The sequence below is a fragment of the Dermacentor silvarum genome, chromosome 7 (assembly GCF_013339745.2).
Source record: "Dermacentor silvarum isolate Dsil-2018 chromosome 7, BIME_Dsil_1.4, whole genome shotgun sequence".
Classification (NCBI taxonomy): Eukaryota; Metazoa; Arthropoda; class Arachnida; order Ixodida; family Ixodidae; genus Dermacentor; species Dermacentor silvarum.
The window spans coordinates 177,742,514-177,760,282 of record NC_051160.1 but is presented as its reverse complement, the minus strand read 5'-3'; the positions used below and the strand labels follow the sequence as shown (position 1 = coordinate 177,760,282).

The window sequence follows — 17,769 nt, the reverse complement described above, 5'->3', positions numbered from 1 at the left end:
ACCGGACACACACTACAAAAAACGGCGGCGATTGTGGTGATCCCATGCAGTCTTGCGTAGGCGTGTGATGACCGCGTGTGGCTATGGATTGCAGTGGCATAAATTGGTACTTCGAACTTGATTTTGTTCGTGAAAACCTCGTTCAAGCAGGCATACGATCGCCACAGCTTTGGAGGGGCCTTCTAATTTGACTACTCGGCAGTTCCAATTTCAATTCAGTCCTACTTTTGTTTTCAAAAAGTTAGTTGAAGCAGAAATACCGATTAAAACACCTTCATTATAAAGGAACTTCTTTTGTATTACTTTCTATGGGCAGCTGACGGGGAATTGGAAAATCTTCATTGTGGCAGAAATTTCGTTGTAGCGGCATTCGTTGTAGGGGGATTCGGCTGTAATACACATTTTGTGTAGTGCAGTAAAGTATGTGAAAGCACATGTCATTTGGAATGCACATAAGACATGGCCGTCAATTTTTGTTTTATTTCGGACAGTGCGAACTGTTCTAGCGCCTTTGTACTTTTATGTCTGTATTACGCTCAGGCACATATCTTTGTTCTTGCTAGCCTACAAAATTTTATTTAATTGTTTACAAAATGAAGTTCCCTGCCTACCCAAATCAAAATCTCTCCACGTCCGTGGGAAGACGAGCCTAATTGGTTGCTGTTGGCTTAGTGTCTTGCTTCACTGTTGAGTAGCACTTACTCAACAGTGAAGCACTCACTGTTGAGCAACACTTATGGATAGAACAGTAATAACAAGCTTCCCCAAATGGCTACAGAGTACTGCTGTACTACTCCAATCGTTCCATTGTTCCAAAAAGACTAACCTTTCTGCTCCAAAACTGCTCCAAAATGCTGGTGTGGCTGTTCCTAAACTGTTCCAGAATGACATTTTTTTTCTGCTCCAAAAATAGCTCCAAATCTTAAGCTGGCTTGACCACCAATGCATAAGGCCTCGTTGAAGGCCTCCAATCTGTAAGAAATTGGAAAAGAAAATGCGGCCTTACTTGAGTAAATACAGAAGCATTTGTTTCAGAAAAAAAGCACAGTGTTTTCTGCCATCAAAAAACAACACATTGAAGCAGAACAAGCCACTGTGCTTGCACCTGCGCCAAAGTAAGTAATGACTTGTGTCATAAGGTTACTGAAGGACGGCTCACACGAGCTGCGCTATTTTTTAATGTGAGAGGCCCAAACTGTTCTCAGCAGTGTTGCCAGGTTTGGCTATATATAGCCAAATTGGGCTATGGGAAAAATTTTTTGGCGTCGACTTGGGCGAGTTGGCTTTGTGGCTATATTTGGGCTATTGAAAATCTGCGACTTGACTGTGTTCGGGCTACACGTGGCGCCCTAATCCAAGCTTCAGAGGTGGCTCTGATCGGGTAGAAGCAAATCTCGAAGGCTGTGTTTTTTTTAGCTGGCTGAGCCGGCCGCGTGGCTGTGCATGTGTGCGTGCGCGAAATGACCCCCCCCCGCCTTCCCTTCCCTCTCTGCGCTGTTGTCTGAGCCGGTGGCTTTGATCTTTGTTGCACTTAAACTTGCACCCTGCTTGACCGTTATGCACCCGATCCCCGGGCATCGGGATGAACCTGGGAGTAGTGGGTTTTTCACAGTACAGTGTACTAACATGGCTATGCTCAGGAAGGCAGAGCAATACCATAGGGTCGGGACCATCGGGCGATCATGGCGCCGACATGAAAGAAGGGAAGCACGGGTGGATGACACGCTCCAGTGTGTTCATGGCCACGTCTTCCGGATGAAGACGTGGCCATGAACACACGATGAAGACATGGCCAGCGCGACAGGCACACAGGGTGTGCCTGTCGCGCTGTCGTGTCGCGGCGTGGAGCAACCACATGAACGCGACATCGCGAAAAAGAGTTGCGACGGATTTACATTGTTGTGTGAATAAATGTTATCGTGCGCGCGTAAAGAAATCTCAATTTTATCAAAAGGTCAATGTTTTATGTAGACCTAGCTAAAATATGCTATCATCCCCAGTGAAAATCCGTCCCATGCGCATCCCCAGTGGAACTCCGTCCCATGCCGTCAGCGTAAGGTGCCGTGGTGCCATCTGTTGAGTAAAACTTAAAGCACTTTCTCGGCTCTCGGTGGTGTCTCAGGCCTAACAGCGTCAAAACAAAACAACCGATCTCAATAATAACGACAAGAGAGCGCCGATACTTAGTCTTCAGCTAGCGATGAGGTAAAGCGATAACTGATTGTACTATTTATTTTTTGCTGTCACAGCGGAGACCAAGTTGCAAGAGTGAATTCAGATCGAAGCGGGCAGACTGATTGCTGCCATGTTGTTGTGCAATCGCTGTCCCCAGCGGATGTCATCGCGCTGACTTCCGGCCGACAAGCGATATTTTCTGGCTGGCCAAAAACCGGCGACACGACCAGCGACAGCGACAGATAGCCCCCCGCGACGGCAAAACCTGTCACTCGTCGCCGTCGCTTGTCGCTGTCGCTCGAAAATCACGTGCATGCGGTTGGGCCTTTACTACCATTTTCCTTTTCCTGCTAGATGAATTTTTCTTCGTGCTTAGATTCGAGATTCACTTCGATAGGTTGGACGTAAGATCGGATCCTCCTCGGGGAGGAGAATCCAAGCATGGGGAAGTAAGATCGGATCCTCCTCGGGGAGGAGAATCCAAACATGGGGAAGTGGGCCAAGTATGCGGGAACGTATAAAAAAGAATTGGAGCAAGACCCCGAGCAAAAGGTGGGTTCTGCTGCTTTTACTTCTAGATGGTTTGCCCGTAACGTCATGGATGCAGATATTCATTCTGTCAATATCGAAACATATTTGCCACGATGACATCAGTGCACCACGTCACATGAACTTCACCCACCGTGTTAGCTTACCTTGTGAGGTGTCGCGCTGCTGGCTCGATGACGCGGGTTTGATTCTGGGCCACGGCGGCCGCATTTCGATCAAGGCGAAATGCAGGAACACCCGTGTACTTAGGTGTACGTTAAAGAACCCGAGGTGGCCAAAATTAATCCGCAGTCTCCCAGCGTCGTGCCTCCCAATCATATTGTGGTTTTGGCACGATATGATTTATTAGCAATTATTAGAGTTTTAGGATAGGGGCCTCAAACGTATTGGGGACCCAAAGAAATAGTGTCGAAGCCACTGCGCATGCGCAAGGCGGAAACTGTGTTTGGGTTTTGCGTCGGGCATGCTATTTCATCGATTTAGTGGGAGCCCCAAAAGCTACCCCAAAAGCTTTCGTCAACAAACATGGCGGCGCCCATCCAAGCGACGGCTCTAAACTAGCACAAAACAGGGCTCGATTCATGGTAACGCATGAAGTTTGTAAGCTAGAAGAAGTGATTGCGGTTATCGCTTTCTCTCAACTAACATGCGTAATGAAGATTGATTCATTATACACTGCTGATTCCGAATTCAATTGTCGATTTCATGGCTCGTAGGCCTATCACAGATTGACTTTGCTGGGTGAAGGTCCGTAAAGTTGGTTACTCAAAAATAAGCGCAACAAGCTGCATGCTGATAATAGAATTGGTTCAAAATTGTCTTTAAAGGCGAAAACACAAAAGTCTCAATTACTTTGCTTATCATAAAGTGGTATATTTTATTTCAATATTTATAACAGCTTTTCTTTGATGCCGTAGTGACGCTGCAAACACAATACGCTATCCGCAAACGCAAAACGCCTATTCCAAAACTCTTCATTCCTGCATGCCCCAATGCTAACACCCGCAAAGTTCTTTGGGGCCCCAAACGTTAGGGGCCTCAATTCTAAAAATTTATTAGCCATCAACATGGTTTGCTTTTTGACAGTAACCGGTTTTCACTGCATTACCACTGTTATCAATTTGTTGTTTACCATTGCTCTTTGTGCGCCGTCGCGGCTTTTACCATTTCGAGCGAGTTAGTTCGGGACGTGCGAAAACGACTGCGTGCTTCTTACACTAGTCTGCCGGTTTGCGCAGTAATCTTTTAAAGCTCCGCTTACACTGATTCAGACAGTGAGTGGCATCTGTTGTCTGGCCCTTTTCTTAACACATGTTCTTGGCTTGCTAGAGACCTAAGAGGCAGCCATGTTGATGTAAATTGACACTATTGTAAAGACGAAGTGAACTTGGCCGCAAGCGCTCGCAAGGCGGGCGCTGGAAGAGAAAGACGACGAAGCAGAGAATAGAACAGCCGGCCCAGGAACGGGTGCTGTCTCTGTGTTTCTCCTCATTACACTATATAGGTAGTGTGTGTCCCAGCTAATCCAGGCCAAGCTAATTGAAAAAAAACAAAAAAGAAACGAGAAAACATGTATGGACGATGAGACAAATAACACGAGATATCATAGCACGAAAGACTTGTTTTAGCTCATGAAAAAAGAAGCCGTGAGCACGTCGCAGATCGCTGGACAGTTGAACTTCTACGCCGTAGGCAGAGATAACGTGAGAGATCGATGACGCTAAACATTATTTTGTGTTCGCGACAGCTAAAAAGCAGTGTTTGTGGTTAATATTACTGTAAATAACTAAAAATATTAACTTAGTACTATATGTCATAAAATAAAAGCACTGATTCGCCCTCTGCAGCAATTCGCTAGAAATTAAGAGCTTCCAGGGCCAACCAAAAAGTGTTCTGTGCAAGCATGATGTTCCTGTTGTTTATGTAAAGGGCCGACTGTCACGGCGGCACGGACATTTTGTTACAACGGGTTGTGAAAAAAAGGACTGCCATAATTGAATGTGAAAATCTGTACACAAATAAAATTGCAAATAAAAATGGCTATATTTGGCTAAGAAATATTCTGTACTTTTTTTCTGTTTGGCTACATTTGGGCTACAACTTCTCTAGCTTTTGGCTACGCCGCCTCGTCGGACCTGGCAACACTGGTTCTCAGGTGTATCTGGCACATGCTGAGAAGTCATTGCTCATTTATGACGACAGCGGTGAAAACGGTGCTTCTATGGTTGAGTAAATGTTTCTTTGAAGTCGACACTTGTCTGGTTCTCCTCTCGCCTTTGTTTACTTGCGCTGTTAGGACAACCACGTGTTGAGACTTGTCAGACCACTGCGGGGGAGAGAGGAAGGTTTTGCTTTTTGCAGTGATAGTCTGGCCTCGGGCCACATGCTCATTGGAGTGAGCGAGCAGGTTCAGACACACCGACTGTGTGGCAAGCTTATTTGTGGCAGGTGGTTGTCATTGCGTCCATCGCATCTACTCGGCCTGCGTGTTCTGTCGTGGCCAAGGAAAGACAGGAATGAATGCCTTTATTCAAGGACACCTCTGCTTTTTTAGCGCTTATCAAGGCAGTCATGGGCATGTGCTTGCACTGATAGCAGATATTGCTAGTGGAAGCCTCCTCTTGCACAAGAATGCTAAGCGGGGCTAGTTGGTTCATGTTCAACATGCTTAGCAGCACAGAGGGTGGGAAAAGAAAATTCATACAGAACCCATATTATGAATGCGATTTTCATTGAAACAATGTAGCTGTATTGCCAACGCTGAACCCTGTATGCAGCGGGGCTCCTTCCTTCGTACTGCACACATTGCGTCATCATTAGGATCGCACGTGGTACGGATTCAGTTCTGTTGAGCACTAGAGAAATTTGAAGAGGGTCAATTTGTCATTGCATCGGCCCGGTGGCACATACCTAATAGGTGGATAGCAAAATCTTGGTTGTCGCAAGGGATTGTGGGGTACGGCGTATTCTGCTGCAACTTCCGGCTCGTGACCATGACGCCGTCTATGCCGCCGTCACTTCATGCCCATGCTTGACGCGCTTTGTTTTTTATATACTGCGGCACTTTGGTGAAAAACCACAATGCAAGCACCGCCTGGAGTTCTAAAACGTAGGTGTAAGCTATCGCTCCTTCGTACTTATGTTGGCGCCCTTATATCATCATCATCATCATCATCATCATCAGCCTATTTTTATGTCCACTGCAGGACGAAGGCCTCTCCCTGCGATCTCCAATTACCCCTGTCTTGCGCTAGCGTATTCCAACTTGCGCCTGCAAATTTCCTAACTTCATCATCCCGTCTGGTTTTCTGCCGACCTTGACTGCGCTTCCCTTCTCTTGGTATCCATTCTGTAACCCTAATAGTCCCCCGGTTATCCATGCTACGCATTACATGGCCTGCCCAGCTCCATTTCTTCCGCTTAATGTCAACTAGAATATCGGCTATTCCCGTTTGCTCTCCGATCCACACCGCTCTCTTCCTCTCTCTTAACGTTAGGCCTAACATATTTTGTTCCATCGCTCTTAGTGCTTGTTCTTGAGCTTCTTTGTTAACCTCCAAGTTTCTGCCCCATATGTTAGCACCGGTAGAATGCAATGTTGTACACTTTTCTTTTCAACGACAGTGGTAAGCTCCCAGTTAGGATTTGGCAATGCCTGCCGTATGCACTCCAACCCAATTTTATTCTTATGTACACTCGTGTATTTTTAGGTGGCAGGCGTTTTATGCCCTAACGTGTTTGTGTCGCGTCAAATAGTCATATAACGTTCATCTAGCGGAAACGTTTGTCGAGCGCAAATAAACGTTTGTTAGCTTAAGAAGTAGTTTTTAATAAGTGTTAAGTCAACCTAATAAGTGGCTGTTTCTGATGCTTCCCATAACAAACTGTGCAGTCGATCCCTTCGTCCGCTGGTTTGTCTGCAGTGGTGCCCAGAACGCGCCATGTCGTTGGCTACTGTGCCTTCGCAGTCTCCCGTTTTTTTCTCAAGAGACGAATGTCATGTATAACTGCAGAGAGAAAGCACTGATTTAAGTATCTGAAAAGTGCACGAAATATTTTGACATTACCTCTCCTCCCTTTTTCGTGCAGCCTCAGTTGCCTTTTCGTTGTGCCGTTGATCCTGATGTGCTGATGATCCTTGCTGGGTGCACCTGTGTGTATTTAACTGATTGTTAAAAAGGGGGTATTTGTGCAAGAAAGTTATTCGCCCAAACACTTGCCTGTGACGAAATAATCTTAACATATTCTGGCTCCTACGTTCGCTTGCAGTTCGGCTTTGTTACACATGAAGATTACCCGGTTGCAGGCGCCTAGCAAAACCATGGTGGGCTGTTTAGCCGTTGGCTGCTCAAATTCAAGCGTTATAAGGTAAACTCATGTAACTATACTGCCTTGCAGCGTCCCTTGCTGAGTCAGCTGTGCACAAGCATCAGAGGCATGGCTGCCACTTCCAAAACTGAACCATCAGTGAACAAAAAGCAAATGAACGTACAGTGGCACTTATCAGGCGGCGATGAGCTGTGTAAGGGCCAACACGGAATGATTGCCCAAGATACTTCTTTCGCTAACATTGACTCAAGCAACAATAACTATTTCAGTGCACGAATTATTTTGACGTTACCTCTCCTCCCTCTTTCATGCAGCCTCAGTTGCCTTTTCGTTGTGCTGGAATGAAGATGGCACGTAATCAATGTGCTGAGGATCCTTGCTGGGTGCACCCGTGTGTATTTAACTTATTGTTAAAAAGGGGGTATTTGTAAAAGAAAGTTAGTAGACGAAGTTATTCGCCAAAACACTTGCCTGTGACGAAATGACCTTCACATATTCTGGCGCCTACGTTCGGTACCCACAGCTCGCCGTTCACGGTCGCTCGTTTGACGGCAACTGCCCATTTACGTTTGTGCGCTTCATTTCATGGAAAACAAAACATTTTTTTTCTATCACGGAAGAGTTCGCGCACCCTAATGCCAAGCAGCCAACCATAATCACGTTGCTGAAGCGTGTTTTCTTTGTGAACAGCAGCTGCTGACAAGGCTGAACGAAGCAACAGTAGCGCTAACCCTCGAACCAGAAGTTGCTAGCTGACGACATCGTCATTTTGCTATCCACCTATTACCCAAGAGGTTCACTGAATAGCAGCACAGACTGAGTGGCGCGTGCACAGTGCTCCAAGTTGGCGGCTCATTGAAGTTTCGGTACAGTTGTGCATCACCCACGTCGGCATCAAAGAGGTTCGTCCAAGAGCGGCACGTACTCGGTGACCAAAGTAGGTCGGTTTCGAACCCTCGGCACAGCAGCTACCCATTCGACGACCCCTGTTGGGAAAGCGGTTAGAGACATTGACAGTCTGTCCCCAAAAAGTGTGTTATGTGTCCAAAGAATGCTGATTGCATAAAAAATGTATGAACAAGACAGGTGCTCAATCGAGTGATTTTTAATAAACTTTTTATAGCGCAAACAAGAGACAAGGCATAAAAGGGAGGTCAAACACAGGACAGGCGCTTTGCGTGTTTGACTCCCTTTTGTGCCTTGTCTCTTGTTTGCGCTCTAAAAAGTTTATCACGTATGCACCAACTAGGTCCACAGAAAGTTCTTCTGAGTGATTCTTACTTGGTGCTGTACAATATATATGAGAGATGACAAGCAAGAGCACAACACTATCGGTTGCTCAGGTGGAGGAGAAGGAAATGGAGTAAAAGCTAAGATAATCCGAATAGCTGGTTGGTTCATAGCTAAGACGAGTTCTGAACAGCTCAACTGAGACCAAAGGAGGCAGACAAGAATGTCGCTGTTCCTTGGGGCGATATTCTTGTCTGTTTTTCTTTGTCTTTTCAGTTCAGCTTTTCAGAACTCGTCTGACCTAAAATAATCAGAATGCCAGGTCAGGCACGGCACATAAACAATTTAACGGGTGTAGAGCTCTAGCAATGCACCAAAAGTAATATTTCAAGCTGCTCAAGAACTGGATTGATGGCTGCTTTTTTTCCTCCATTTTGCTCGAGGACCTGGGAGTGTGTGCACGTGTGTTTCTTTTTTTTTTAAAGTGCAAATGCTTTATTCATTCTTCACATGAACATGATTACACAGATATCTGGACCGATAGCCAGGGAAGGCTAGTTTTCGGTCCAGTGTCCAAACAGGTCAGGTGCAGAATTTAAGAGTAGAATTCCGGAACATGTTTTGATTTATAACAGACAAGAAACATTAAGGAAGATTCCAAGTTAGTTGATGCACGTATGTTAAAGATTCTGGTTGTCAAGAAAAAAGAATTTGCTACACTGCTTGAAATTACGTGCGGTTTTAACCTCTAGGGGTAAAATATTCCAGATTTTTGTGCCACTGAATTCAATTACCTTTTCGCCATATACATTATAACACTTTGGTAAATTGAGGTTACCTTTCAGAGCATGTCTAGTACTGCGAGTTGGAAAAGAAAAGACGTTTCGAGGAATAGGAAAGTTAGTGCACAAAATATTATTAACTGAAATTGAGATCTTATGATTACATAGTGCCTTAACCGATAACACATGTTCTGTTTGGAAAATATCATTAAAAGTATCACTGTTGTAGGTTGAAGTGCTAATTATTTTCAGAGCCCTTTTCTGTAGTTTATGTAAAGGTTGTAAGTAGGTCATGTAGGTCACGCCCCATGATTCCAAACAATAACTAATATGGCTATGGCAAAACGCATAGTATAGGGATTTGAGTACTTCACGAGGGAAATATTGTTTTGCTTTTATTAAGGAGTAACAACCGTATGCGACCTTCTTGCATACACTATGAATATGGGCTTCCCAATGTACATGTTGGTCAAATATGACGCCCAGATATTTAAACAAATCAACTTCTTGGATGGGGCTATTATTTAAGCTAATATTTATTTGACTGGTGTCAACATTGTTTCTCCTCTACCGAAAAACTACATATTTTGTTTTATTGCTATTTAAAGTTAATTTGTTTTCTAAAAACCACGAGGAGATTCTTGATAACTCGGTCATCACATCCGTTTGCAGTGCAGGGAGTGTGTCTCCTGTAAATAATAAAGCTGTGTCATCTGCATACATTAGGACGTTTGAGTTCTGTAGAGAATTAGGGAGGTCATTAATGTACAACGAGAATAATATCGGACCGAGCACAGATCCTTGTGGGACTCCACTGGTGACTGTGCTGTATGTAGAATAATAATCACCCATTACTACCATTTGTTTCCGTGAGGATAAATAGCTGGAAAAAATTCGAGGGAGTTATTTGTAACTCAATAACATTCTAGTTTTTTCAATAGTATGGAGTGGGAAACCGTATCAAATGCGTTTTTTATATCCAAAAATATTCCTATAATTAGTTTATTTTGATGAAGTGCAGAATTTATTAATTGCGTAAGTGTCAAGACTGCAGTTGATGTCGATCTGGAGGGAACAAAGCCGTGCTGCTGCGGACAAATTACATTGTTTTCGCTTAGAAATTGTTTCAATCGGTTGGAAATTAGTTTTTCAAAAACTGTGTTTATCACACGCAAAACTGAAATTGGTCTATAATTCTCAGATTGGTTCGAATCTCCTGACTTGTATACGGGAACGACTTTGGCTCTTTTTAATATATCTGGATACGAGCAAGAAGCAAACGCTAGATTGAATACACGGCATATGGGACTGCAGAGAATGTCAATATTGTCTTTTATTACCCTAGTGGGTATACCATCATGACCAGCCGCTTTCTTTAGTGGCATTTTATTTATCGTTGATATAAGTTCGTTATGAGTTATTTCCTCTAGGTGAAAATCGTTTTCAACTATCCTAGGTAGGACAAGTGTGGGCTTGCTGGATATGAACTGATTTGCTAGATTCATTCCTATGTAGGCAAAATAATAATTTAAATCATTAGCTACTTGCATTGATGGTTTCTCAGGTTGAATGCTCTCTATTTTGCCTTTGCCTATAACTTCTTTTATGATTTCCCATATCCTTTTTGTGTTACCGCTCTCGTTCTTAATAAGGTTAGTATAGTATTGCTTTTTCGATTTTCTAATCATACTAATGAATGAAAGCCCGGTTAGCTTGTGCATGCGAGTAACCGGTGAAAATGATCACTGCCTGGATGGTGTCCATGTCCACTCACTGTCAGCGGGCATGCGATTATTTTAAAGTGAAGCTTCCTTTGATGTCTTGCCGAATAGCTCACACTTAAAAAAAAAATATTGAATTGCGTGCTCGATGGGGGTACGGGTCCACCACCATCAGGCCACAGTTCCTGTTGTGCCTACGGCAACTAGCTCTTTGCGATGGTCGCTGCATGTGTCGCATTGCTGAAAGATGCAGAAGAGAAATGGGCAAGCTTATAGCATTTGATTAACCACTTCACGAAATCTTCTTCACATAGATTCCGAGATGTGCATAATTTTTGTTTAAGTGCTGAGGAGGATGCCATCTTCTTTCAGAGAATACCTTTACATCCCACTTGATAGCTCCAACTACAAAAGCTGGCTCGGATGGTTACACTCGCCAAGCTCTCTGGCCAGACCTTGCCCTTATGCCAATAAACCCTTCATCTTTGCTCACCAAGCTCAAGGGCTGGTTTAGGCCTCTCTACCTAGATAATATGAGGGCAACTGGTGCTGCATCTATAGTGGCACACGTCATTTGGCTTTGCAAAATGTTGCTTTTATCATGTCATGGTAAGGAATTCCTTGAAGCTTTTGCATTTTTGCTCAATGAGCTGTTCATGAAATCCACTTGGGGCCACTTTAGTGCAGCTGGTATTAAGATTCATTTGGGATTTTGATGCTTCGGAATCCAAGCACAGTGACTGGCCAAAAGTGGCATCACATGTTGACAACATAATAATTGCATAATGCCACTTTTCTTTGAGAACCACATTAAAGAAACAAAAGCTTACCAAACAACACCTCTTTAGAGCCAGATTTTTAATTTCCAGCACTTTTTTTTGGATGATAAACTTGGAAGCATCAAACTTCATTTTGCTACGCAATGGTAGCGTTCACTTAGCCCTAGTGGACCCAGATCATGAACTAAAGTTTCACAACTGAAGACCTGCAGCCAAAACGCATTGTGGACAAGGGACGCTAAAAGTGACGCTTGTTTGGGACATCCCTGTTTTCTAAATCTACCTAGGTGTTGTGCTGCATTCTGGCCCCTGGCGGCTATGCTGTTCATGCGCAGGTCGGCCCTGACAGAGGTGAGCGTGCTGTGTGATGTGCTGGGCATTGCCCGCCAGAAGCACTACCTGGTGCTGGACCCGGTCTCTCAGGAACCACCAGAGCACCGACCCGTGGCTGTGCTGGTTGCCAAAAAAAAGGTATGCGCATTCCCTCTGGCGGAATGTTGCCCTCCTTACTACTGCCTTTGTCTTGCCGAATTCAGCTTCCCGTGGTTTCATTTCCAGTTTATTTGATTTGTAAAAAAAAACATGCATTTGTACACGAATATGCAAAGAAGGCCCCAGGGCAGATAAGGGAAAAGAGACCTCCTGTCAGAAAATGTGTATTATACAAAAATAATGTGTGGCTTGGTGTACACAGCGATGTGATTGCATTGAACTCTTTCTGTCCCCTACCATTGGGCATCGTTAGCCCGCTATCGATGGTTTGAAACGCCGCTTTCAAGACCTTCCTCGCTGCTCAGGGACACACTGCACCATTGGACGTGAAGGAGGAGAAGTACAGTTTTGTTTTCTAAGCAGTTTGCTTTTTTTTCCGCCTGAAGGTAATTTTTGAAAGCGCTCTGAAGTTTCTCAATCGTTAAAGCAGAACGCAAAAAAGACGACTCCGGAAACGGCGCGTGCACTTCGGGAGATCACAGATATCGCGATTCCGCTGTCTCTGCGGCTGATCTTATCAATACATCGATTAGCAGCGAGTCAGAGGACGCTGGCTTTTCGTAGGACTTTGAGTCTGAAAGCGACGACAGCGCAAACCAGCCCGGAACATCGGTGGCCGCAGTCCGGCACGCTCAACTGTGGTGCTTGCAGTTAAATTTTTGTAACGGAATACCTGTTCATTGAAAAATATTTGTTTTCTTGGAGATGGGTGCCTATTAGACGGCAATACATTTTGCATATCTTATAATTTTCGTTACATTTTATTCTTTGTAGATACAAGCGTGTCTTTACAAACATTGTTCAATTTTATGCCACAATATTGATTTTGGCAATTCATGCCTTTTTTATGGCATAAATCTCATTAATAAAACTTTTATGTGTGAAAAGTGCATTCATTCTGCTTTTTGTTATTGTATTACAGAAAACAGTGACTGCAGTAGTTCCTTCAGGCAAAAATATTTAGTGTAACCTACAAAAGCACACCTATTTTCCCCATGGTAGGGAAAGAGTTAAGGGTAATAATACAAAGTAACATAGCACAACAGAACAACAGTCCATTTGTACATGATAAAGCGTGGTGAAATCGTCTATGAACTGAAAATGTCGGTTATACAACTTGCAAGACAAACGAAACAAAACAAAAAGAGGAGAAGAAAAAAAAGAGAAAATGCGAATCACAAAACCGCCTTGTGAACCGCCACGCGGCACTGCGGTCCCGCCTGAACGATGTTGACACCCTGCCGATAAGAAATGTGACCTTTAGAACACGCCAGATATACTTAGATCAATAATGCGCCGCCACGATGAAACTGTCTGGGAAGAAGGCGAAAATCGCCGGCGAATGCCTGTCGATGTTCCGGGGCGGTTTGATGCACTTTTACCATCCATAGAAAAGTTTGGTAAATTGAAGCCGTCTTCCAAGTCTGTGTTGCAACCATTATCCAGAAATTCGAGCCCAGATGCATCGGAATTCGTCGAAATTCACCATTTCCGTGGAGCAGCAGTGCGCGGCCTCGACGCCATCTTTGAAACTAGGAGCGCTCCTCTCCCCGACTACGAAGGGGATTTAAAAATCCCTGCGCAGTGGAAAAGAGAAACACAAAAGCAAAACTCATAAAATAGTTTCTCTTTAACCCATTAGGTTGCGCTAGCTGTCCAGAAGCGCTCGGAGAGTGCCAAAATTCAAATTTGTACCATCGATGGGAATACGTGTGCTCACGAAAGTGTTAAGGAGAGGAAAAGCTGGCACCACCGTCAGCTTTCTTAACAGTGGCTGTGCCAACATGTTTGGATGTGAATGGTTTGGCTTAGAATATGGTCATGGCTGCTCAAAAAAAGCTTTCTTAGATTGAAATCTTCATAAAAAGTGTTGGTGCTCCCGCATTATTATTTACTGACGTATAGTACTTATAGTAAGTGAAAAATAAAAATGTGCATTTTAGACCTACGCACGGAGCATCACCTTGTCCACGACAGCATGTGTTCCAAATGGAATAACGCATAAATCAATAATTTATTTACCGTACCCGGGAACAGCGCTCAGGTTTGAGTGCTGATGCACACATTTGCTACGGTAAGGCTATTACTGTAATGCTATTAGTAGGGGTGTGCAAATGCTCGAATATTACCGAATCGAGTATTTGCTATTAGATTCTTTGAATATTCAATGTAGAGGCCTGCTCATTGCCGCAGGTTGTGTGCACTGCGGAGCCCCTTGTGCTCAATGCCGCCCAAGCAAGCGTTTCACTTCGCTTTCGGAGCAAAATAAGCACCAAGCGTGCCGCGAACGGGCTGCCTCGGCTGATGCAGCAGTGGAATTTGGCACTGCGAGTGCTCTTCGACTTCGGCCCGATGCAGGATCGCACCCGCAGTGCCCGAACACAGTGATTCGCAGAATGGCGCCGATTCGGCCATGGCCCCCTCTGCCTGTACAAGGTTCGTCCGTGTCAACGGGACCGTTTGAAATGATAATGCGATGCTGACAGAGGGAAGAGAAACAATAGTAGCGCGTATTTCGTAATGTGTGAAAGCATGTGTGAAGATCGGGCTGATTAGCTGCCTATATGCACATGGATCATGCTGAATACACAGCGACAAACTTCACGCCGCTTTGAAGCCGTCAATCCAACGCACATGCGTAATCTTGGTACCGGTCACTAGACAGCTTTAGCTTAACGTTAGCAAAATAGCAGGGTTAAGGGAAATGGTGTTACCATTCCACAAACAAACTTTGTAGAAAGCGAGTTTTAGTATAGCGTGATAGCATAGTGTATGACTATAACTAGCGGTGAAGGTAGAAGGGCCTTGCATGACATTACCGAATCCTGACATGACCAGGGTAAAAGTGCTGGGGAAGATGGAATAACAGTCGATTTAGTCAAAGGTGGAGGAGATATGCTGGAAAAGCCAGCGGCCCTTTATACGCAATGCCTCATGACTTCAAGTGTACCAGAAAGTTTGAAGAATGCCAACATTATACTCATCCATAAGAAGGGAGAAGTTAAAGAATTGAAGAATTATTGACCCATGAGCTTGCTTTCGGTATTGTATGAAATATTCACCAAGATAATTTCCAATAGAATCAGGGCAACACTTGACTTCAGCAAACCAAGAGAACAGGCTGGCTTCAGGAAGGGATATTCTACGATGGATCATATCCATGTTATCAATCAGGTAATCGAGAAATCTGCAGATAGACCTCTCTATATGGCTTTCATTGATTATGAAAGAGCATTTGATTCAGTAGAGATACCAGCAGTCATAGAGGCATTGCGTAATCAAGGAGTACAGGAAGCATACGTGAATATCTTTGCAAATATCTACAAGGACTCCACAGCTACCTTGGTTCTCCACAAGAAAAGTAGAAAGTTACCTGTCAAGAAAGGTGTCAGGCAAGGAGACACAATCTCTCCAATGCTATTCACTGCATGCTTAGAAGAAGTATTCAAGCTCTTAGACTGGGAAGGCTTAGGTGAAGTGAGGATCAACGGCGAATATCTTAGCAACCTTCGGTTTGCAGATGACATTGTCCTATGCAACAACAATGGGGACGAATTACAACAAATGATTGTGGACCTTAACCAAAGAAAGTGTAAGAGTGGGGTTGAAGATTAATATGCAGAAGACAAAGATAATGTTTAATAGCCTGGCAAGGGAACAAGAATTCAGGATCGCCATTCAGCCTCTAGAGTTTGTACAGGAGTTTGTTTATCTACGTCAATTACTCACAGGGGACCCTGATCATGAGAAAGAAATTTACAGAAGAATAAAATTGGGTTGGAGTGCATACGGCAGACATTGCCAAATCCTGACTCGGAGCTCACTACTGTCGTTGAAACGAAAAGTGTACAACATTGCATTCTACCGGTGCTATCATATGGGGCAGAAACTTGGAGGTTAACAAAGAAGCTTGAGAACAAGTTAAGGATCGCACAAAGAGCGATGGAACGAAAAATGTTAGGCCTAACATTAAGAGACGGGAAGAGAGTGGTGTGAATCGGAGAGGAAATGGGGATAGCCAATATTCAAATTGACGTTAAGAGAAAAAAATAGAGCTGGGCAGGTCATGTAATGCGTAGGATGGATAACCGGTGGACCGTTAGGGTTACAGAATGGATACCAAGAGAAGGGAAGCACAGTCGAGGACGGCAGAAAACCAGGTGGGGTGATGAAGTTAGTAAATTTGCAGGCGCAAGTTAGAATCGGCTAGCGCAAGACAGGGGTAATTGGAGATCGCAGGGAGAGGCCTTCGTCCTGCAGTGGACATAAATATAGGCTGATGATGATGATGATGATGATTATAGACTATGTGTGGGATGCTATTCCATAAAGCTTTCAATTTTGCATATGTAGTGCACCTAAGTGATTCTATCAGTGTGTGCGTCAGGAGAGTGCGAGAGGCAACACAATGGAAGCCAGGAGCGTGTTGTATTTGTACTTTCCATGTCAGCCGATCCGTAGTGAAATCAGTACAAACAGTACTGGCTGTCTACCGTGCCTCCGAGATCTTCTGATCTCAGAGTTCATATGCCGTCGTTGTGCCTATCTCCCGACTTCACTGATAAGTGGCGCTGTCATCTCGGAAGGTTTCTCTCATTACGCCTCGATGCGTTCAACATGAGAAGCAATCTCGAAAACTCCACAAGGTTATCCATAATACTTTGTTATTGAAGTGGCCTGAGACTAAACAAAAGTCGTTTACACAGTCATTTGCTATGAATGGAATGAATTCTACAAATTCAGTTGGAAGCGGGCAGCTTGGAGCGCTGCCATGTTTTATGTAAACTAGGGAAACCACAAAAGACAGCGTTAACTCTGAGAAATAGCGTGCATACTCTAAATGCTATGGGTCGTTTAGCGTTCTGCGCATGCGCATTTCGATCCCGCTATTCCGCTGTAAGGACTGTGTGGCGGAGACAACCACCGCAAGGCCGAGAGATGGCGCCACCGGACAGAGCGACATCATCATCACCGATACGGAGCCGAGAGATGGCGCCACTGGACGGAGCGACATCGTGAGCACGGAGAAGGAGTGGTGGGGAGGCCGAGGAGGTCACTCTAGCAGAGGAGAGAGAATAAAGTGCTGTACTTGTTCCAGACGCGGTGTGCACGCTTCCTCCCTGACACCGCTAAGCCCGCTATTATGCCAAACACGCCAAACTAAAGATGTCTATTGCTGAGCCACCCGTACGAACATATTAGCAGCAAGCATTTCGCGACGACTTGTGGCCCATTACTATGACTGCACTGCCTAGGCAATTAGGCTTAATCGGCGCTGCTTTATCAGGCGTCGGTGACTGAAATTACGGTTTGGTGCCGAATTGATGCAGATCTAGTCGTAGCAGTCACGCGACACTTTGAAAGCCACTGATGAACTGCTTTGCAAACGAAAGCGAATACATGGGTTAGCAACAAAGTTGTTCACGGCTGCCATCTTTGAGACACACCGTACGACAGCCTCTTGTTCCCAATGCCGTTTGTTGATGCACTTCGGTATCTTTTTGTAGCTTAGAGCAACCCCTCACAGGAGAATAGCTTTGGATTTACACGGCAGGCACAAAAGCGTCATGGCCATTTGCATGCATTTACGTGGATGGCGGTTGAATGAGAGGTGGGTGCGGATGAGTAAGCGTCGCGCGAACTTGCTGTGATCCTCTAGATGTCAGAACCAGATAGGTGGTAAATAAAATTGGTGCTGACTATGCCCGGAAC

General features: G+C 44.6%; 1 protein-coding gene across 4 annotated transcripts in view; it reads left to right on the top strand.

Annotated features, from left to right (window-relative positions):
• LOC119458722 (mediator of RNA polymerase II transcription subunit 17) overlaps positions 1–17,769 on the top strand; it is a 201,956-nt gene that overhangs the window by 17,657 nt on the left and 166,530 nt on the right. For all 4 annotated transcript variants that reach the window (XM_037720581.2, XM_037720580.2, XM_049671394.1 and 1 more), the window contains exon 4: positions 11,901–12,036. In XM_037720581.2, the coding sequence (XP_037576509.1) occupies positions 11,901–12,036 (136 nt within the window). The remainder of the gene's footprint in view (positions 1–11,900; positions 12,037–17,769) is intronic.